Source organism: Anolis sagrei, chromosome 8 (genome assembly GCF_037176765.1).
Source record: "Anolis sagrei isolate rAnoSag1 chromosome 8, rAnoSag1.mat, whole genome shotgun sequence".
Taxonomy (NCBI): domain Eukaryota; kingdom Metazoa; phylum Chordata; class Lepidosauria; order Squamata; family Dactyloidae; genus Anolis; species Anolis sagrei.
In genome coordinates, this window is record NC_090028.1 from 1,255,464 (window position 1) to 1,272,573 (window position 17,110).

General features: G+C 43.7%; 1 protein-coding gene across 1 annotated transcript; it reads left to right on the top strand.

Annotated features, from left to right (window-relative positions):
* The first annotated feature begins 2,492 nt into the window (after window positions 1–2,492).
* On the top strand, window positions 2,493–12,038 carry SPMIP8 (sperm microtubule inner protein 8). Its single transcript, XM_060788216.2, has 7 exons — window positions 2,493–2,715; window positions 3,818–3,879; window positions 6,691–6,865; window positions 6,957–7,018; window positions 8,785–8,849; window positions 8,947–8,979; window positions 11,880–12,038. Exons 1-7 carry the CDS (start codon window positions 2,493–2,495, stop codon window positions 11,908–11,910), a joined length of 651 nt encoding a protein of 216 aa, XP_060644199.2. The 3' UTR covers window positions 11,911–12,038.
* Window positions 12,039–17,110: the final 5,072 nt, after the last annotated feature.

Genomic DNA, 17,110 nt, shown 5'->3' on the forward strand with positions numbered 1-17,110 from the left:
TTATATGTAAATAATGTAAATAATGATATGTAAATGATGGGCCCTTGGTGTGACTTTGCTCCACCAAGACAATGGCTGCTGTCTCTTAGCAACCTTGTCCTCACCTCCATCATCATCGCCATCCTCACTTTGGGCATTGGCTTCCCATCGCCACGGAGAAGGAGGAGGGGCTCAATGCCCAGGTGAGGCCAGGTCAGGGTTACCTGGCCAGGTGAGGCCAGGAGAGAGAAGCAAGCGAGGAAGGAGCCAGGTAAGCCGAGAGAATGGGACAGAGGGGAGGCCGGTTTCAATACGAGAAAGGAGGTCTGCTCAAAAGGCTGGGACACCATGGAGTTATGGATCCAAACGGCAGGAAAAGAGACTTCCTGATGGCCATCTGTCGGGAGGGATCGAATGGCGTGGGGTTGGCCCTTGAGGGTGGTCCCATCCAATTCTAGGGAAGTGCTTAAACATAGGCTGAATGGACATCTGTTGGGAGGGTTTCCTGGCTGACTCCCTTCCAACTCTAGGATTCTAGGGAAGTGCTTAAACACAGGCTGAATGGTCATCTGTCAGGAGGGTTTCCTGACTGACCAAAGGGGGCTGGACTGGATGGCCTTTGGGGTCCCTTTCAACGCTAGAATTATAGAAATGTTGTAAAAAAGTGAATAAATATAAATAGAATTCTACGGAAGTGTTGGAACACAGGCTGGATGGCCATCTGTCGGGAGGGATCGGATTGTGGTTTTCCTGACTGACCGAAGGGGTTTGGACTGGATGGCCTTTGGGGTCCCTTCCAATTCTAGAAATGTTGTAAATAAGTGAATAAATAAAAATAGAATTCTACAGAAGTGTTGGAACACAGGCTGGATGGCCATCTGTCAGGAGGGATCGGATAGTGTGGACCCTCATACAACTTGAGGTCTCTAGGATGGATATAGTGTGTGTAGCTATATCTGTCTACTCGATCTATCTATCTATCTATCTATCTATCTATCTATCTATCTATCTATCTAACACCCTTATGGCTGGATGGCCATCTGTTGGGAAGGATCGGTGCTTTTCCTACATGGCTGAAGGGGGTTAGAATGGATGGCCCTTGGGGACCCCTTCCGACTTGAGGATTCTTTGACAGAGCTATCATATAGTGTGCCTACCTATCACATCTATGGCTGGATGGCCATCTCTTGGGAGGAATCGGATGGTGTGGGGTCCCATACTTGAGGATTCTATGATGGATATTGTGTGTCTATCTATCTTTCTCCCTATCTATCACCTCTATGGCTGGATGGCCATCTGTCAGGAATGATTGGATAGTGGTTTTCCTGCATGGCTGAAGAAGGTTGGACTGGATGGCCCTTGGAGATCCCTTCCAACTTGATATATGATGGAATATATCATAGAATATAGTGTGTCTATTCATCACATCTATGGCTGGATGGCCATCTGTTGGGAGGGATTGGATAGTGCTTGTCCTACATGGCTGAAGGGGATTGGACTAGATGGCCCTTGGGAGTCCTGTCCAACACTATGCTTCATTATTATTATTATTATTATTATTATTATTAGCAGAGCTTCAATGCCCATCTATCGGGACGGATCGGATTGTGCTTTCCCTGAATGGCCGAAGGAGGTTGGACTGGATGGCCCTTGGGAGTCCCTTCCAACTTGAGGATTCTGTGATAGAGATACCATAGAATATAGTGTGTCTATCCATCACATCTATGGCTGGACGGCCATCTGTCGGGAGGGATTGGATTGCCCTTTTCCTGCATGGCCAAAGGGGATTGGACTGGTCGGCCCTTTGGGGTCCCTTCCAACTTGAGGATTCTATGATAGAGATGTCATAGAATATAGTGTGTCTATCCATCACATCTATGGCTGGATGGCCATCTGTTGAGAGGGATCGGATTGTGCTTTTCCTGAATGGCCAAAGCAGATTGGACTAGATGGCCTTTGGGGATCCCTTCCAACTTGATAGATATAATAGATATGTCATAGAATATAGTGTGTCTGCCCATCACATCTATGGCTGGATGGCCATCTGTTGGGAGGGATCGGATTGTGCTTTTCCTGCATGGCTGAAGGTGGTTGGGTTAGATAGGTAGGCTGTTAGGAATTGTGGGAGCTGAAGTCCAAAACACCTGGAGGGTGGCCCATGCACACCTGGTTTAAACACAGGCTGGATGGCTATCTATTGGGAGGGATCAGATTCTGTATTGGACTGGATGTCATTTCAGGGGTCTCTCCCAACTCTTTGCTTCTATAGCCCTATTTCTCCATGTGGATGGATGGCCATCTGTCGGGAGGGATCGGATGGTGTTTTTCCTGCATGGTTGAAGGGGGTTGGACTGGATGGCCCTTGAGAGTCCCTCCGACCCTAGGATGCCTATTATTATTATTATTATTATTATTATTATTATTATTATTATTGACATTATTATTATTGTTGTTATTGTTATTGTTATTGTTATTGTTCTGATGAGAGGCTAGTATCTGCTCCTTGGTGCAGGATGGCGCAGGTGCTGGACCTGACCCCGTGGCCGCCGGACGGTGCGCCAACCTTTGCCTCCCCGGGGGTCCTGATCCCTCTGGAGCCGCACAAGGCCCAGCTGGCCGGGGTCAAGAGCCAGATCTACCACCCGGCCTTGCCCAGCCTCCGCCGCATGGACATGGACACCATGGCCAACCGCCTGACCGACCAGCACGCACGCACCACCACCTACTGCTCCAAAGGTGAGACACGCCTGGCACACCTGGCTTGGCCTGGGATGGAGGGAGGGAGGGAGGGATGGAAGATAGACTTGGAGGATCCGAGTCCCTTGGTTGGGGATGGGGTGGGACCCTTGCCCATCCAGGGGGGACTGGTGGAGAAGGTTAAAGTGCTGGTGGAGAAGAGATGGATGGGTGGATGGATGGATAAATGGATGGATAAATGGGTAGATGGATGGATGGGTGGAGAGAGAGAGAGAGAGAGAGATGGATATATAAATTGATAGGTAGTTAGATAAATAGATGGATGGATGGATGGATGGATAGGTATCAAACTATTGTCCCTGATAGATAGATAGATAGATAGATAGATAGATAGATAGATAGATAGATAGATGGATAAATGGCTAGATAAATGGATGGATGGATGAATAGATAGATAGATAGATAGATAGATAGATAGATAGATAGATGATAGATAGATGGATGGATAAATAGATAGATGGGTGGATGGATAAATGGCTAGATAAATGGATGGATGGATAGATAGATAGATAGATAGATAGATAGATAGATGATAGATAGATGATAGATAGATGATAGATAGATGGATAAATAGATAGATGGGTGGATGGATGGATGGATGGATAAATGGCTAGATAAATGGATGGATGGATGGATGGATGGATGGATGGATGGATGGATGGATGGATAGATGGATGGATAGATGGATGGATGGATGGATGGATGGATGGATGGATGGATGGATGGATAGATAGATAGATAGATAGATAGATAGATAGATAGATGGATGAATACATAGAAAGAAAGAAAGAAAGAAAGAAAGAAAGAAAGAAAGAAAGATGGATAGATAGATAAATAGATGGATAGATGGATGGATGGATGGATGGATGGATAAATGGATAGATAAATAGATGGGTGGATGGATAGATGGATGGATGGATGGATGAATAGATAGATAGATAGATAGATAGATAGATAGATAGATAGATAGATAGATGATATCAAACCATTGTCCCTGTGTAGTGCAGACTAAATCCTGGAAGAGATCCTCATTCTACTTTTCCATCTTTCTTCCTGTGTGTTCCATGTATTTCGAAATAAGATGACTTTGAGAACGCAACGTTCACGTTGGCCGGAGTCCCCAACCTCCGCCTGCCCTCCCTGGTGAGTCCTTTCTTCATACAAGCAATAGAAAACAAACAAACAAACAAACAAACAATATACAAGGATAATGCGGCTGGGTTTTAGCACAGCTGGTTAATCACCAGCAGCAATAGATCACACCAATCTAAAGGTTGGCAGTTCGAAGCCCGGGTCAGGGTGAGCACCCAACCTTCAGCCCAGCTCACAGTCCACCTATGCATTTCGAAAACAGCTGTGAGCTGTGAGTAGAAATATTAGGCTCCGCTTAAGCAGGGAGGAGCCATAAAAGGTACCATAAAAAGGAAGTAGCAGACAATGCCGGCAATCCAAGAAAGGAGGAAGTGTGTGATCAAGGCTCTTTGTCATCGAGGATGAAGCAACAGCACCCCCCTGTGGCCAGAATCAAGCACAACCTCCAGGACGCCAAAGCTGGGAAAAATGTTGACATAATACCCTTTGGGGATCCCTCCCAACAATAGTATTCTATTACTACTACTACTACTACTACTACTACTACTACAATGACGTCACAGGGGCTGGATGGCCATCTGTCATGACAGATCAAACTGGGTATTCCTGCCTGGCAGAAGGTGATTGGGGGGCCTTTGGGGGTTCCCCCCAACTATGATTATATGATGATGGTGATTAACTAAACATCCCCTCCCACGCATTGCTGTGGCCCAGTCTGTGTATATGTGTTTTGTGTGTGTGTGTGTATATATGTGTGTTTGCACACATATATAGAGAGAGAGGGGGGTGTATATATGGGTGTGCATATGTGTGTGTGTAGACGTGTATATATTTGTGTGTTTATATGTGTATATGTATATTGTGTATATGTGTGTGCCTGTCTATATGCATATTTGTGTTTGTGTATATATATGTGCATGTGTTTATTTGTGTGTGCATGTGTATATGTATATATGTGTATGTATAATTGTGTGTGCTTGGGTATATATATATGTGTATGTGTGCATATGTATATGTGTGTGTGGGGTGTATTTTTGGGGTTTTTAAGTCTGTTCTGCTGGGTTATTTGTTATTGTTGTTTTTGTAATTTTAGGGTGTGTGTGTGTGTGTGTGTGTATATATATATATATGGTGTATTTTGGGGGTTTTAAGTCTGTTCTGCTGAGTTTTTTGTTGTTGTTTTTGTAATTTTAGGGTGTGTGTGTGTGGTGTATTTTGGGGGGGGGGGGGTTAAATCCATCCTGCTGGTTTTTTGTTGCTGTTGTTGTTGTTTGGGGTTTTTTTTGTGTATTTTTAGGGGTGATGAACACTCGTTGGACTGTTAGGTGTCTTGTGTCCAAATTTGGTGTCAATCCGTCCAGTGGTTTCTGAGTTAGGTTAATCCCACAAAAGAGCATTGCATTTTTATTTATATAGATAGATATTAAGCAGGGGCTGGGTGGCCATCTGTTGGGAGGGCTTGGATGGTGTCTTCCTCCCTGGCAGAAGGGGGTTGAACTTTGAGGTCCTTTCCAACTAGGAGTCTATTCCATTCTATGGATGGCCATCTATTAGGAGGGATTGGGCTGGGCATGCCTCCCTGGCAGAATGGGGTCGGGCTGGATGGCCTCTGGGGTCTCTTCCAACTCTAAGATTGTATGGTTCTATGATCACTACCACCACCATTGTTACTGAATGTTCTGTCCCGCACTGGGCCTGTCATAATTGCCTTTTGAAATAGGACGTGCACCTTGTGCCCAGCGGGAAGCCAGGGTGCCTCAAAGAGAGGCCCTCAAGGGTTTTCCTGAAGAAATTGTCTTTAGATGGCTCGAAAGGTTAAACAAAGCCCTTTATTATTGAACAAACTAAACAGATATTGGGTTGTTGTAGGTTTTTCCGGGCTATATGGCCATGTTCTGGAGGCAATTTTTCTCCTGACGTTTCGCCTGCATCTATGGCAAGCATCCTCAGAGGTAGTGAGGTCTGTTGGAAGTAGGAAAAATGGGTTTATATATCTGTGAAATGACCAGGGTGGGACAAAGGACTCTTGTCTGCTGGAGCTAGGTGTGAATGTTTCAACTGAACACCTTGATTAGCATATATTGGCCTGACAGTACCTGGGGGGAATCTTTAGTTGATATTTCTCAAACCTTCAATGAGTCAAACCAATGCTTCAAGGCTTTAAATCAACTGGTGGATTCCTTCATCTTGTCCACAAGGGACAGGCAGCTGTCTTCATTAACTGTTCTTATACTTTGAGAGGAAACCCCTGTCTGTTATCTAAGCTTTGTTGGTGTGGGATCTACTACCGATTCCAAACTGCGTCTTGGTACCGAGTAAACCTACCAGGCAAAGCTTGTAGATTCTCCAGCTGGAGTTCTTTGGGTCTGTGAAGCTGTTTTCCCTCTGGAATTTCTTTAAGACTTTAGGGCTGTTTCCCTCAGATGCTGTAAGGCTGAGAGGCTGCGAGCTCCCAACCAGAGCATTGGGAATTTTCCCCTGGAATATCCTGAGAAACGAAGCTTTTCTGCGGGTGAAGCTTGTCCACGTCCTCTAACTTAGCTTTCCTCGCTAAGACTAACTAAAATGGCCCCATCTCCCTGGGAGAAGGGGCGGATCCAAACTTAACAATGATAGACAGGTGGCTTGCCCTATGACTGCAAACCAAAGGAAGCCACCTTTTTGCAGAATCCCTGAATCTTTGGAATGCATGCAAACACTTAATAGAAAGAAAATAAAGTTGGAGCTCCTGGTACAGACGTACCAGCACACTGAGCAAATATTAGGTGACCACTTGTTGAGGGGGTTGGACTGGATGACCTTTGGGGTGTCCCAGGCTACGTATCACGCCTCATTGGTGCCTGCCTGTGCTTCCTCTGCCAGGGCATGACGGAGCTGGGCCGTTCGCTGAGGTCGAGCTACCGTCCGGGGAAGATGGCTCCTGAGATGCCGGGCGCGGACCGCGAGGAGTGGCCCAGCTTCACCAAGGCCATGGAGGACTGGTCCCGCTTTGTCTCCACGGCCGGGGAGTTCAAGCTGCCCAGCGCCAAGAACCGGAGTAAGTGGAGGGTGGGGCAACGGTCAAGCCGCCGGGGTCTGCACTGGGACCGGCCCTTGACTTCCTCCCTTCTTCCTTCCTTCTCTCCCAGTCCTTGGCTTCAGCTGCTATGCCTTGCGGTACCTCAAACCGGACGTCACACAAACCTGGAGGGTAAGATCAAAGAAGCGTCCAACCTGGCATCTTCACCAAGGTGCCCTTCGCCTGGGTGGCAAAGTCCAAACAGGAAAAGTAGCAAATGTACAAGGGTTGAATGAAAAGTAACTCAACAGATGACAGTACTGGTATGTGGCAGGTACTGGCTTGTTCAGCAGACACTCCTCTATAGTTCCATTCTGGAAATAAGCCTTAGCATTGAACGGTTGTGTTGTTAAAGTGCGAAGTATGGAACCCTGTGCAGACGGTCGGTCAATGCGACTTAAGCAACGTATGCAGCAGGTACTGGCTTGTTCAGTAGCCTCTCCTCTACAGTTCCATTTTGGCGAGAAGCCTTAGCATTTAATTGTTGTGTGGTTAAAGTGAAAAGTGTGGAACCCTGCGCAGATAGTCGGTCAATGCGACTTAAGCAACGTATGCGGCAGGTACTGGCTTGTTCAGTAGATTCTCCTCTACAGTTCCATTTTGGCAAGAAGCCTTAGCATTGAACGGTTGTGTTGTTAAAGTGTCAAGTATGAAACCTATGTAGACAGTCGGTCAATGCGACTTAAGCAACGTATGCAGCAGATACTGGCTTGTTCAGTAGACTCTCCTCTACATTTCCATTTTGGCAAGAAGCCTTAGCATTCAACGGTTGTGTTGTTAAAGTGCAAAGTATGGAACCCTGTGCAGACGGTCAGTCAATGCGACTTAAGCAACGTATGTGGCAGGTACTGGCTTGTTCAATAGACTCTCCTCTATAGTTCCATTTTGGCAGGAAGCCTTAGCATTGAATGGTTGTGTTGTTAATATGCCAAGTATGGAAACCTGTGTAGACAGTCGGTCAATGCAACTTAAGCAACGTATGTGGCAGGTACTGGCTTGTTCAGTAGACTCTCCTTTACAGTTCCATTTTGGCAGGAAGCCTTAGCATTGAATGGTTGTGTTGTTAAAGTGAGAAGTATGGAACCCTGCGCAGACGGTCAGTCAATGCAACTTAAGCAACGTATGTGGCAGGTACTGGCTTGTTCAGTAGCCTCTCCTCTACAGTTCCATTTTGGCAGGAAGCCTTAGCATTGAACGGTTGTGTTGTTAAAGTGCCAAATATGGAACCCTGCACAGACGGTCGGTCAATGCGACTTAAGCAACATATGCGGCAGGTACTGCCTTGTTCAGTAGACTCTGCTCTATAGTTCCATTTGTCTGTGCAGGGTTCCATATTTTGCGCTTTAATAACATAACCAATCAATGCTAAGGCTTCCTGCCAAAATGGAACTGTAGATGAGAGTCTACTGAACAAGCCAGTACCTGCCACATACATTGCTTAAGTTGCATTGACTGACCATCTGCACATACTTCCATACTTTGCAATTTAACAACGCAACCGTTCAATGCTAAGGTTTTCCACCAAAATGGAACTGTAGACGAGAGTCTACTGAACAAGCCAGTACCTGCCGCATACATTGCTTAAGTTGCATTGACCGACCATTTGCACATACTTCCATACTTTGCAATTTAACAACGCAACCGTTCAATGTTAAGTCTTCCAGCCAAAATGGAACTGTAGATGAAGAGTCTACTGAACAAGCCAGTACCTGCTGCATACAAGTACCGTCCTCTGTTGAGGAGTTACGAAGGTGGAGGCATTACTTTTCATTCAACCCTCATAGAATCTGTTTGCTACAATTCCTTGGCCTCAAAAACCTCAATGTGAAGCCTGAGACTTCTGCCAGAGCCATGAGTTTGTGGTTGATGGCACCTCCTTTCCTTTCATGTCCTGCTAGTGTTGCCTCAACCAGAACCCCAGCCTGGACAGATATGGACCAAAGCCCCTGCCTTACAACACGGTGTAAGTCTTTCTCACTTTTTGCATTGGGCTGGGCTGTCGATTCCTTGCAAACGCTGCCTGGTTCAACCTATCTTGTGTTTTTCTCCTTTCATTGCAGCAATACCTATAGGAGCTTTGGGTCGGCGCACAGGTGAGTAGTGGGCTTTGATGCCCCCCCCCCAAAAGTCCCAGAAACAGACCCTAAATTCATTCGTTCACACTCACTTTAAAGCAGTGTTTCTCAACTTTCCTAATGCCACGACCCCTGAACACAATTCCTCATGTTGTGGTTGTCAGAAGTGCGCGCCTTGCCAACAAACGTGAAATTTGAGGTCAACGTAATGCTTTCATGTTGGGGAAACATATTTAACGATCTGATTAAAGTCTATCCGTTGTCAGTGCAATGTTGCTTATACCCTGTTAACTTCTCTAAAATTACCTCGGCTTTTGGGAAAAGCTTCTAGCTCAGTGTTTCTCAACCTTCCTAATGTCACGACCCCTTAATACAGTTCCTCATGTTGTGGTGACCTCCAACCATAACATTTTTTTTGCTACTTCATAACTGCAATTTTGCTCATGTTATGAATCATAATTTGGGAGTTGTAGTTGTTGGGATTCATGGTTCACCTACAATCAAAGAGTATTCTGAACTCCACCAACGATGGAATTAAACCAAACTTGGCACACAGAATGCCCACGACCAACAGAAAACACTGGAAGAGTTTGGTGGGCATTGACCTTGAGTTTGGGAGTTGTAGTTCACCTACAGAGAGCACTATATCTGGACCAAACTTGGCACAAATACTCAGTATGCTAAATTTGAACACTGATGGAGTTTGGGGAAAATAGGCCTTGATATTTGGATTCAGAATGCTTTTTGATTGTAGGTGAACTACAACTCCCAAATATCAAGGCCTATTTTCCCCAAACTCCATCAGTGTTCAAATTTAGCATACTGAGTATTTGTGCCAAGTTTGGTCCAGATATAGTGCTCTCTGTAGGTGAACTACAACTCCCAAACTCAAGGTCAATGCCCACCAAACTCTTCCAGTGTTTTCTGATGGTCTTTGGTGACCCCTCTGGCACCCCCTGGCGACCCCTCTAGGGTTCCTGACCCCCAGGTTGAGAAACACTGTTCTAGCTCTAGACTTTGGTTTTGCTCTTGATTTTTTGGGGAACTTGTCATGCTGCCATGGATTCTTGTTGTTGTTGTTGTTGTTGATTCGTTCAGTCGTCTCCGACTCTTCGTGACCTCATGGACCAGCCCACGCCAGAGCTCCCTGTCGGCCGTCACCACCCCCAGCTTCTTGTTAACCAATGCTAAAGGAATGTACTTCATGTTATTTCCCTCTGGATCTTGGGAACTTTGCCTTTGCATTCAAGACTCTGTTTGGGCTATTGAACTTTTGCAACTTTACTTCTATGTTTTCCATTTTGCCTTTTTCTGCAGTAAACTACAAAACCTACAGCCTTGGTGTGTAGTGGTGTCTTGAGCAAGGTGAATCTATCCTGAGTTGCGACAAAAGTGTAGTTTCCCATGAGAATGTTCCTACAGGGTATAGGGAGGAGAGTTTACTCCCTGAATTGCTCCCAGGATTTGGGGCTTGAAAACAACTCGGCTCCTGCAGAAACTAATGAGCGTATAGACAGGCGGGTGGAAATTAGCCAAAACAGACAGGTCGACCAAGGCCTTAGGCGTTCGGACAGGCTTCGACAGATAAGGATGAGAGGCATTCAGGGGAAACGAAACCAATTTCTGAGTCTTAACAAAGGGATATAAACAAAGGGATTTATAGTTCACCTACAATCAAAAAGCATTCTGAACTCCACCAATGATGGGATTAAACCAAACTTGGCACACAGAATTCCCATGACCAACAGAAAATACTAGAAGGGATTGGTGGGCATTGACCTTGAGTTTGGGAGTTGTAGTTCACCTATGTCCAGAGAGCACTGTGGACTAAACAAGGATGGATCTGGACCAAACTTGGCATGAATACTCAATATGCCCAAATGTGAACACTGGTGGAGTTTGGGAGAAACAGACCTTGATATTTGGGAGTTGTAGTTGCTGGGATTTATAGTTCACCTACAATCAAAGAGTGTTCTGAACTCCACCAATGATGGAATGGAACCAAACTTGGCACATAGGACTCCCATGACGAACAGAAAATACTGGAAGGGATTGGTGGGCATTGACCTTGAGTTTGGGAGTTGTAGTTCACCAACGTCCAGAGAGCACTGTGGACTCAAACAACGATGGATCTGGACCAAACTTGGCACGAATACTCAATATGCCCAAATGTGAACACTGGTGGAGTTTGGGGAAAATAGACCTTGACATTTGGGAGTTGTAGTTGCTGGAATTTATAGTTCACCTACAATCAAAAAGCATTCTGAACTCCACCAATGATAGAATGGAACCAAACTTGGCACATAGGACTCCCATGACGAACAGAAAATACTGGAAGGGTTTGGTGGGCATTGACCTTGAGTTTGGGAGTTGTAGTTCACCAACGTCCAGAGAGCACTGTGGACTCATACCACTATGGATCTGGACCAAACTTGGCACGAATACTCAATATGCCCAAATGTGAACACTGGTGGAGTTTGGGAGAAACAGACCTTGATATTTGGGAGTTGTGGTTGCTGGGATTTATAGTTCACCTACAATCAAAGAGCGATGATAGAATTGGGCCAAACTTCCCACACAGAACCGCCATGACCAACGGAAAATACTGTTTTCTGATGGTCTTTGGCCACCCCTCTAACACCCACTCGTGAACCCCCCAGGGGTCCCGACACCCAGGTTGAGAAACACTGCTTTAAAGGGAAATGCTTCCATTCGACCAAAATGTTTTCAGAAAGAGCGAAATCCCAAATAGTGACACATTTTTCTACCTGCCCATGTCTTGTGTATGTGTCTTTAGCATTACACGAGACTGAGGTCCTTTAATCTTGGATGCTTCGGTCTGCACATGCCAAAGGGTCAGACTGGATGACCTCAAGTGTACGCAAACTGACCAATGCACCCCCTTTCTTGCTTTCCAGCCGCTCCCATTACCTCCAGCCTTGGCGCTAGGAAGGCACACCGATCCTCTTCGGCTCAGGAGAGCCAGAAAGATGTAAAAGCCGCCCTCTGACCCGGCAAAGGAAGGCCTGCCGAAGGAAGTGTTTCCCAGTTGAAATAAAATCAGAATTAAGTTCTAAGGGAAGCAGCAAAGGGGAAGGCATGGGTGGGCGGGTTTTCCCCATCTTGGAATTTCTTTTCTCCCACCTGGCTCCCACTTTTGCATTCAGCTTCAACATCACAGGTGAGGCTCCTGTTGGCTTCGAGGATGGGTGGCTTCGGGCCTCAGTCCTGCAGTCCTGCAAACCGGGCATTTGCAGGACCGCAAATATGTACATAATCATAGAATGCTAGAATCCAAGAGTTGGAAGAGACCTCCTGGGCCATCCAGTCCAACCCCATTCTGCCAAGAAGCAGGAATATTGCATTCAAATCACCCCTGACAGATGGCCATCCAGCCTCTGTTTCAAAGCTTCTAAAGAAGGAGCCTCCGCCACACTCCGGGGCAGAGAGTTCCACTGCTGAACGGCTCTCACAGTCAGGAAGTTCTTCCTCATGTTCAGGTGGAATCTCCTCTCTTGTAGTTTGAAGCCATTGTTCCATTGCGTCCTAGTCTCCAGGGAAGCAGAAAACAAGCTTGCTCCCTCCTCCTCCCTGTGGCTTCCTCTCACATATCTATACATGGCTCTCATCATGTCTCCTCTCAGCCTTCTCTTCTTCAGGCTAAACATGCCCAGCTCCTTAAGCCGCTCCTCATAGGGCTTGTTCTCCAGACCCTTGATCATTTTAGTCACCCTCCTCTGGACACATTCCAGTTTGTCAATATCTCTCTTGAATTGTGGTGCCCAGAATTGGACACAATATTCCAGGTGTGGTCTGACCAAAGCGAAATAGAGCATGGGGAGCATGATTTCCCTGAATCTAGACACTAGGTGAGGCTCCTGTCGGCTTCGAGGATGGGTGGCTTCGGGCCTCAGTCTTGCAGTCCTGCAAACTGGGCATTTGCAGGACCGCAAATATATACATAAGAGCATCATCAATCCTGTCCACTCACATTTTGACACGCTGCAAGAAGCACATTCTAAGAACTGCTGCAAACCGAGCATTTGCAGGACCTTGGGGTCAATAAAGGAAGGCAAGGAGAGGACATTCCTCAGAGTTGCAGGACCACAAAGACCTTTTCAGATGGAGACAAGACGGACATCACATCCTTGCTCACGTTCAGGTGGAATCTCCCTTCCTTTCTTCCTCAGGTTCAGGTGGAATCTCCCTTCCTTCCAATCAGCAGTGGAACTCTCTGCCCTGGAGTGTGGTGGAGGCTCCTTCCTTGTAAGCTTTGAAACAGAGACTGGATGGCCATCTGTCAGGGGCGATTTGAATGCAATATTCCTGCTTCTTGATAGGGGGGTTGGACTGGATGGCCCAGGAGGTCTCTTCCAACTCTATGATTCTATGGCAAGAAAGGAGATTCCATTGAACATTAGGAAGAACTTCCTGAACGTAAGAAGAGCTGTTCAACAGTGGAACTCTCTGCCTCCAAGTCCGATGGAGGATCCTTCTTTAGAACTGTAGAATAATAAGAGTTGGAAGAGCCATGAAGTCCAACCTCATGATGACAGGCAGGAAAAGCACCATCAAAGCATCCCTGACAGATTGCCATCCAGCTCCTACCAGACTCCAAGGCAGAGAGTTCCACTTCTGAACAGCTCTTCTTCCCAATGTTCAATGGAATCTCCTTCCCTGTCATTGGAATGCATGGCTCCATTGAGTCCCAATTTCCAGGGCAACAGGAAGGATGCCTCCTCCCTAGGACAGCCTTTCAGAGACGTAAACATGGCTCCTCTCATGTCTCCTTCTCTCAGCCTTCTCTTCTGTAGGATAAACAGACCCAGCTCTTTAAGCCGCTCTTCAGAGGGAATAACAATAAATAATAATAATAATAATAATAATAATAATAATAATAATATACATCACACAGTCCTAGACACTTGAGAAAGGTCCGACGTGTGATCCAATACAACAGCCAGCAGAGAGAGTACTATGGTCTCATCTTGTTGTGTTTTATAATAATAATAATAATAACAACAACAACAACAGTCCTAGATACTTGGGAAGTGTCCGACATGTGATCCAACACAACAGCCAGCAGTGTCTGCTGTGGACTCATCTTGTTGTGTTTCTAATAATAATAATAATAATAATAATAATAATAATAATAATAATAATAATGGCAAGCCAGTCAAGGGGGTCCCAGTGGTGATCGGCACACTGGGTGCAGTAACTAAAGTCCTTGGCCTGAACTTAAAAACAATCAGCACCGACAAAATCAACCTGTCAGCTGCAAAAGGTCACCCTACTCGGATCTGCCGATACATCACATAGTCCAACAAGCTGTTAGGAATTGTGGGAGTTGAAGTCCAAAACACAAGTTTGCCCATGCCTGTTCTAAGAGGAATCATTGACGAGAAGTTTCGCTTTTAAGCAGAGGCTAAGTGGCCATCTGCCAGGAGGGTTTTGATTGTGTTTTCCCTGCCTGGGAGAAAGAAAAGGGTTAGGTTGTAGGGTTTTTTTTGGGGTTATATGGCCATGTTCTAGAGGCATTCTCTCCTGACGTTTCGCCTGCATCTATGGCAAGCATCCTCAGAGGTAGTGAGGGTTGGACTAGATGGCCCTTGGGGGTCTCTTATGACTAACCTTCTTGCAAAACATTCCCAGCGAAACAATAGGGGGGAAAGGAAGTTCAGACACTAAAGAAGGGAAAACAAGGAAAGAGTCCTCCCCGTTCCCAAGAAAACTCTCGGATGTGCCGTTTCCATTTCCAAACATCCGGTGCCAGCAACCCGGGAGGAGGCCCGCCCTTCCCTCCGGCCATGCAGACACCCTCCGGCCTGCAAAACACAGGATTCCCCTTCCAAGACTGAATGCAAAAACAGGAATCCAGCACATGTACGGATGGCTTGGTAATGCATCCAAATGCACCGACCTGTCAAGAGTGAAGAGAGAGGGGGCCAGGAAGACAGTTCCACCTTGTCTCCTGCACTGTGCTAATAATATAATATAATATAATTGTATATACATATAATATTGATACTATTATAATGTAATATAATATAATACTACTAATGATATTATAATTACTGCTGCTCTGGACCAGAGTGAAGAGAGAGGGGACCAGGAAGACAGTCCAACCTTGTCTCCTGTGCTATTCTAATAATATAATATAATATATTGTATATACATATAATATTGATAGTATTATAATGTAATACTATATACTACTACTAATAATATAATTACTGCTGCTCTGGGCCAAAGTGAAGAGAGAGGGGACCAGGAAGACAGTTCCACCTTGTCTCCTGTGCTATTCTAATAATATAATATATTGTATATACATATAATATTGATAGTATTATAATGTAATACTATATACTACTACTAATAATATATTATAATTACTGCTGCTCTGGGCCAAAGTGAAGAGAGAGGGGACCAGGAAGACAGTTCCACCTTGTCTCCTGCACTGTGCTAATAATATAATTGTATATACATATAATATTGATACTATTACAATGTAATACAATATAATACTACTAATAATAATATTATATTATAATTACTGCTGCTCTGGGCCAGAGTGAAGAGAGAGGGGGCCAGGAAGACAGTTCCTCCTTGTCTCCTGTGCTATTCTAATAATATAATATAATATATTGTATATACATATAATATTGATACTATTATAATGTAATACAATATAATACTACTAATAATATTATTATATTATAATTACTGCTGCTCTGGGCCGGAGTGAAGAGAGAGGGGACCAGGAAAACAGTTCCATCTTGTCTCCTGCACTGTGCTAATAATATAATATAATTGTATATACATATAATATTGATACTATTATAATGTATTACAATATAATACTACTAATAATATTATATTATAATTACTGCTGCTCTGGACCAGAGTGAAGAGAGAGGGGGCCAGGAAGACAGTTCCACTTTGTCTCCTGCACTGCGCTAATAATATAATATAATATAATATATTGTATATACATATAATATTGATAATATTATAATGTAATACAATATCATACTACTACTAATATTATATCATAATTACTGCTGCTCTGGACCAGAGTGAAGAGAGAGGGGGCCAGGAAGACAGTTCCACCTTGTCTCCTGCACTGTGCTAATAATATAATATAATTGTATATACATATAATATTGATAATATTATAATGTAATACAATATAATACTACTAATAATATTATATTATAATTACTGCTGCTCTGGACCAGAGTGAAGAGAGAGGGGGCCAGGAAGACAGTTCCATCTTGTCTCCTGTGCTATTCTAATAATATAATATAATATATTGTATATACATATAATATTGATAATATTATAATGTAATGCAATATAATACTACTAATAATAATATTATATTATAATTATTGCTACTCTGGACCAGAGTGAAGAGAGAGGGGGCCAGGAAGACAGTTCCACCTTGTCTCCTGCACTGTGCTAATATAATATAATATAATATAATATAATATAATATAATATAATATAATATAATATAATGTAATGTAATATAATATAATGTAATATTATTGTATATACATATAATATTGATAATATTATAATGTAATATAATATAATACTGCTAATAATAATACAATATTATAATTATATTTTTATATTTTATTTATTTATTTATGACATTTATATGTCACCCTTCTCACCTCAAAGGGGACTCAGAGCAGCTTACAAGATATATATACATACAATATATTATGTTATTAGCATACTACAATATCAGTATTAAATATTACTATATGTACTATACCATTATATTGTAATATTAGTAATATTACATGTAATATAAATATATAATTATAATATCATATTATTAATATTATATTGCATTACATTATAATATTATAAATATTATATGTATATACGGTATATAATATGTTATGTTATTAGCTTAGCACAGGAGATGAAGTGGAACTGTCTTCCTGGCCCCCTCTCTCTTCACTCTGATCCAGAGCAGCAGTAATTATAATATCATATTATTATTAGTAGTAGTAGTAGTAGTATATTGCATTACATTATAATATTATAAATATTATCTGTAAATACAATATATTATATCACATTATATTATTAGAATAGCAGAGGAGACAAGGTGGAACTGTCTTCCTGCCCC

Coding starts and splice junctions, on each gene's coding strand:
- SPMIP8 (XM_060788216.2), top strand. CDS start 2,493: ATGGCGCAGGTGCTGGACCTGACCCCGTGGCCGCCGGACGGTGCGCCA. Junction 3,880..6,690: donor ACCTCCGCCTGCCCTCCCTG/GTGAGTCCTTTC, acceptor TTCCTCTGCCAG/GGCATGACGGAGCTGGGCCG. Junction 7,019..8,784: donor ACGTCACACAAACCTGGAGG/GTAAGATCAAAG, acceptor ATGTCCTGCTAG/TGTTGCCTCAACCAGAACCC.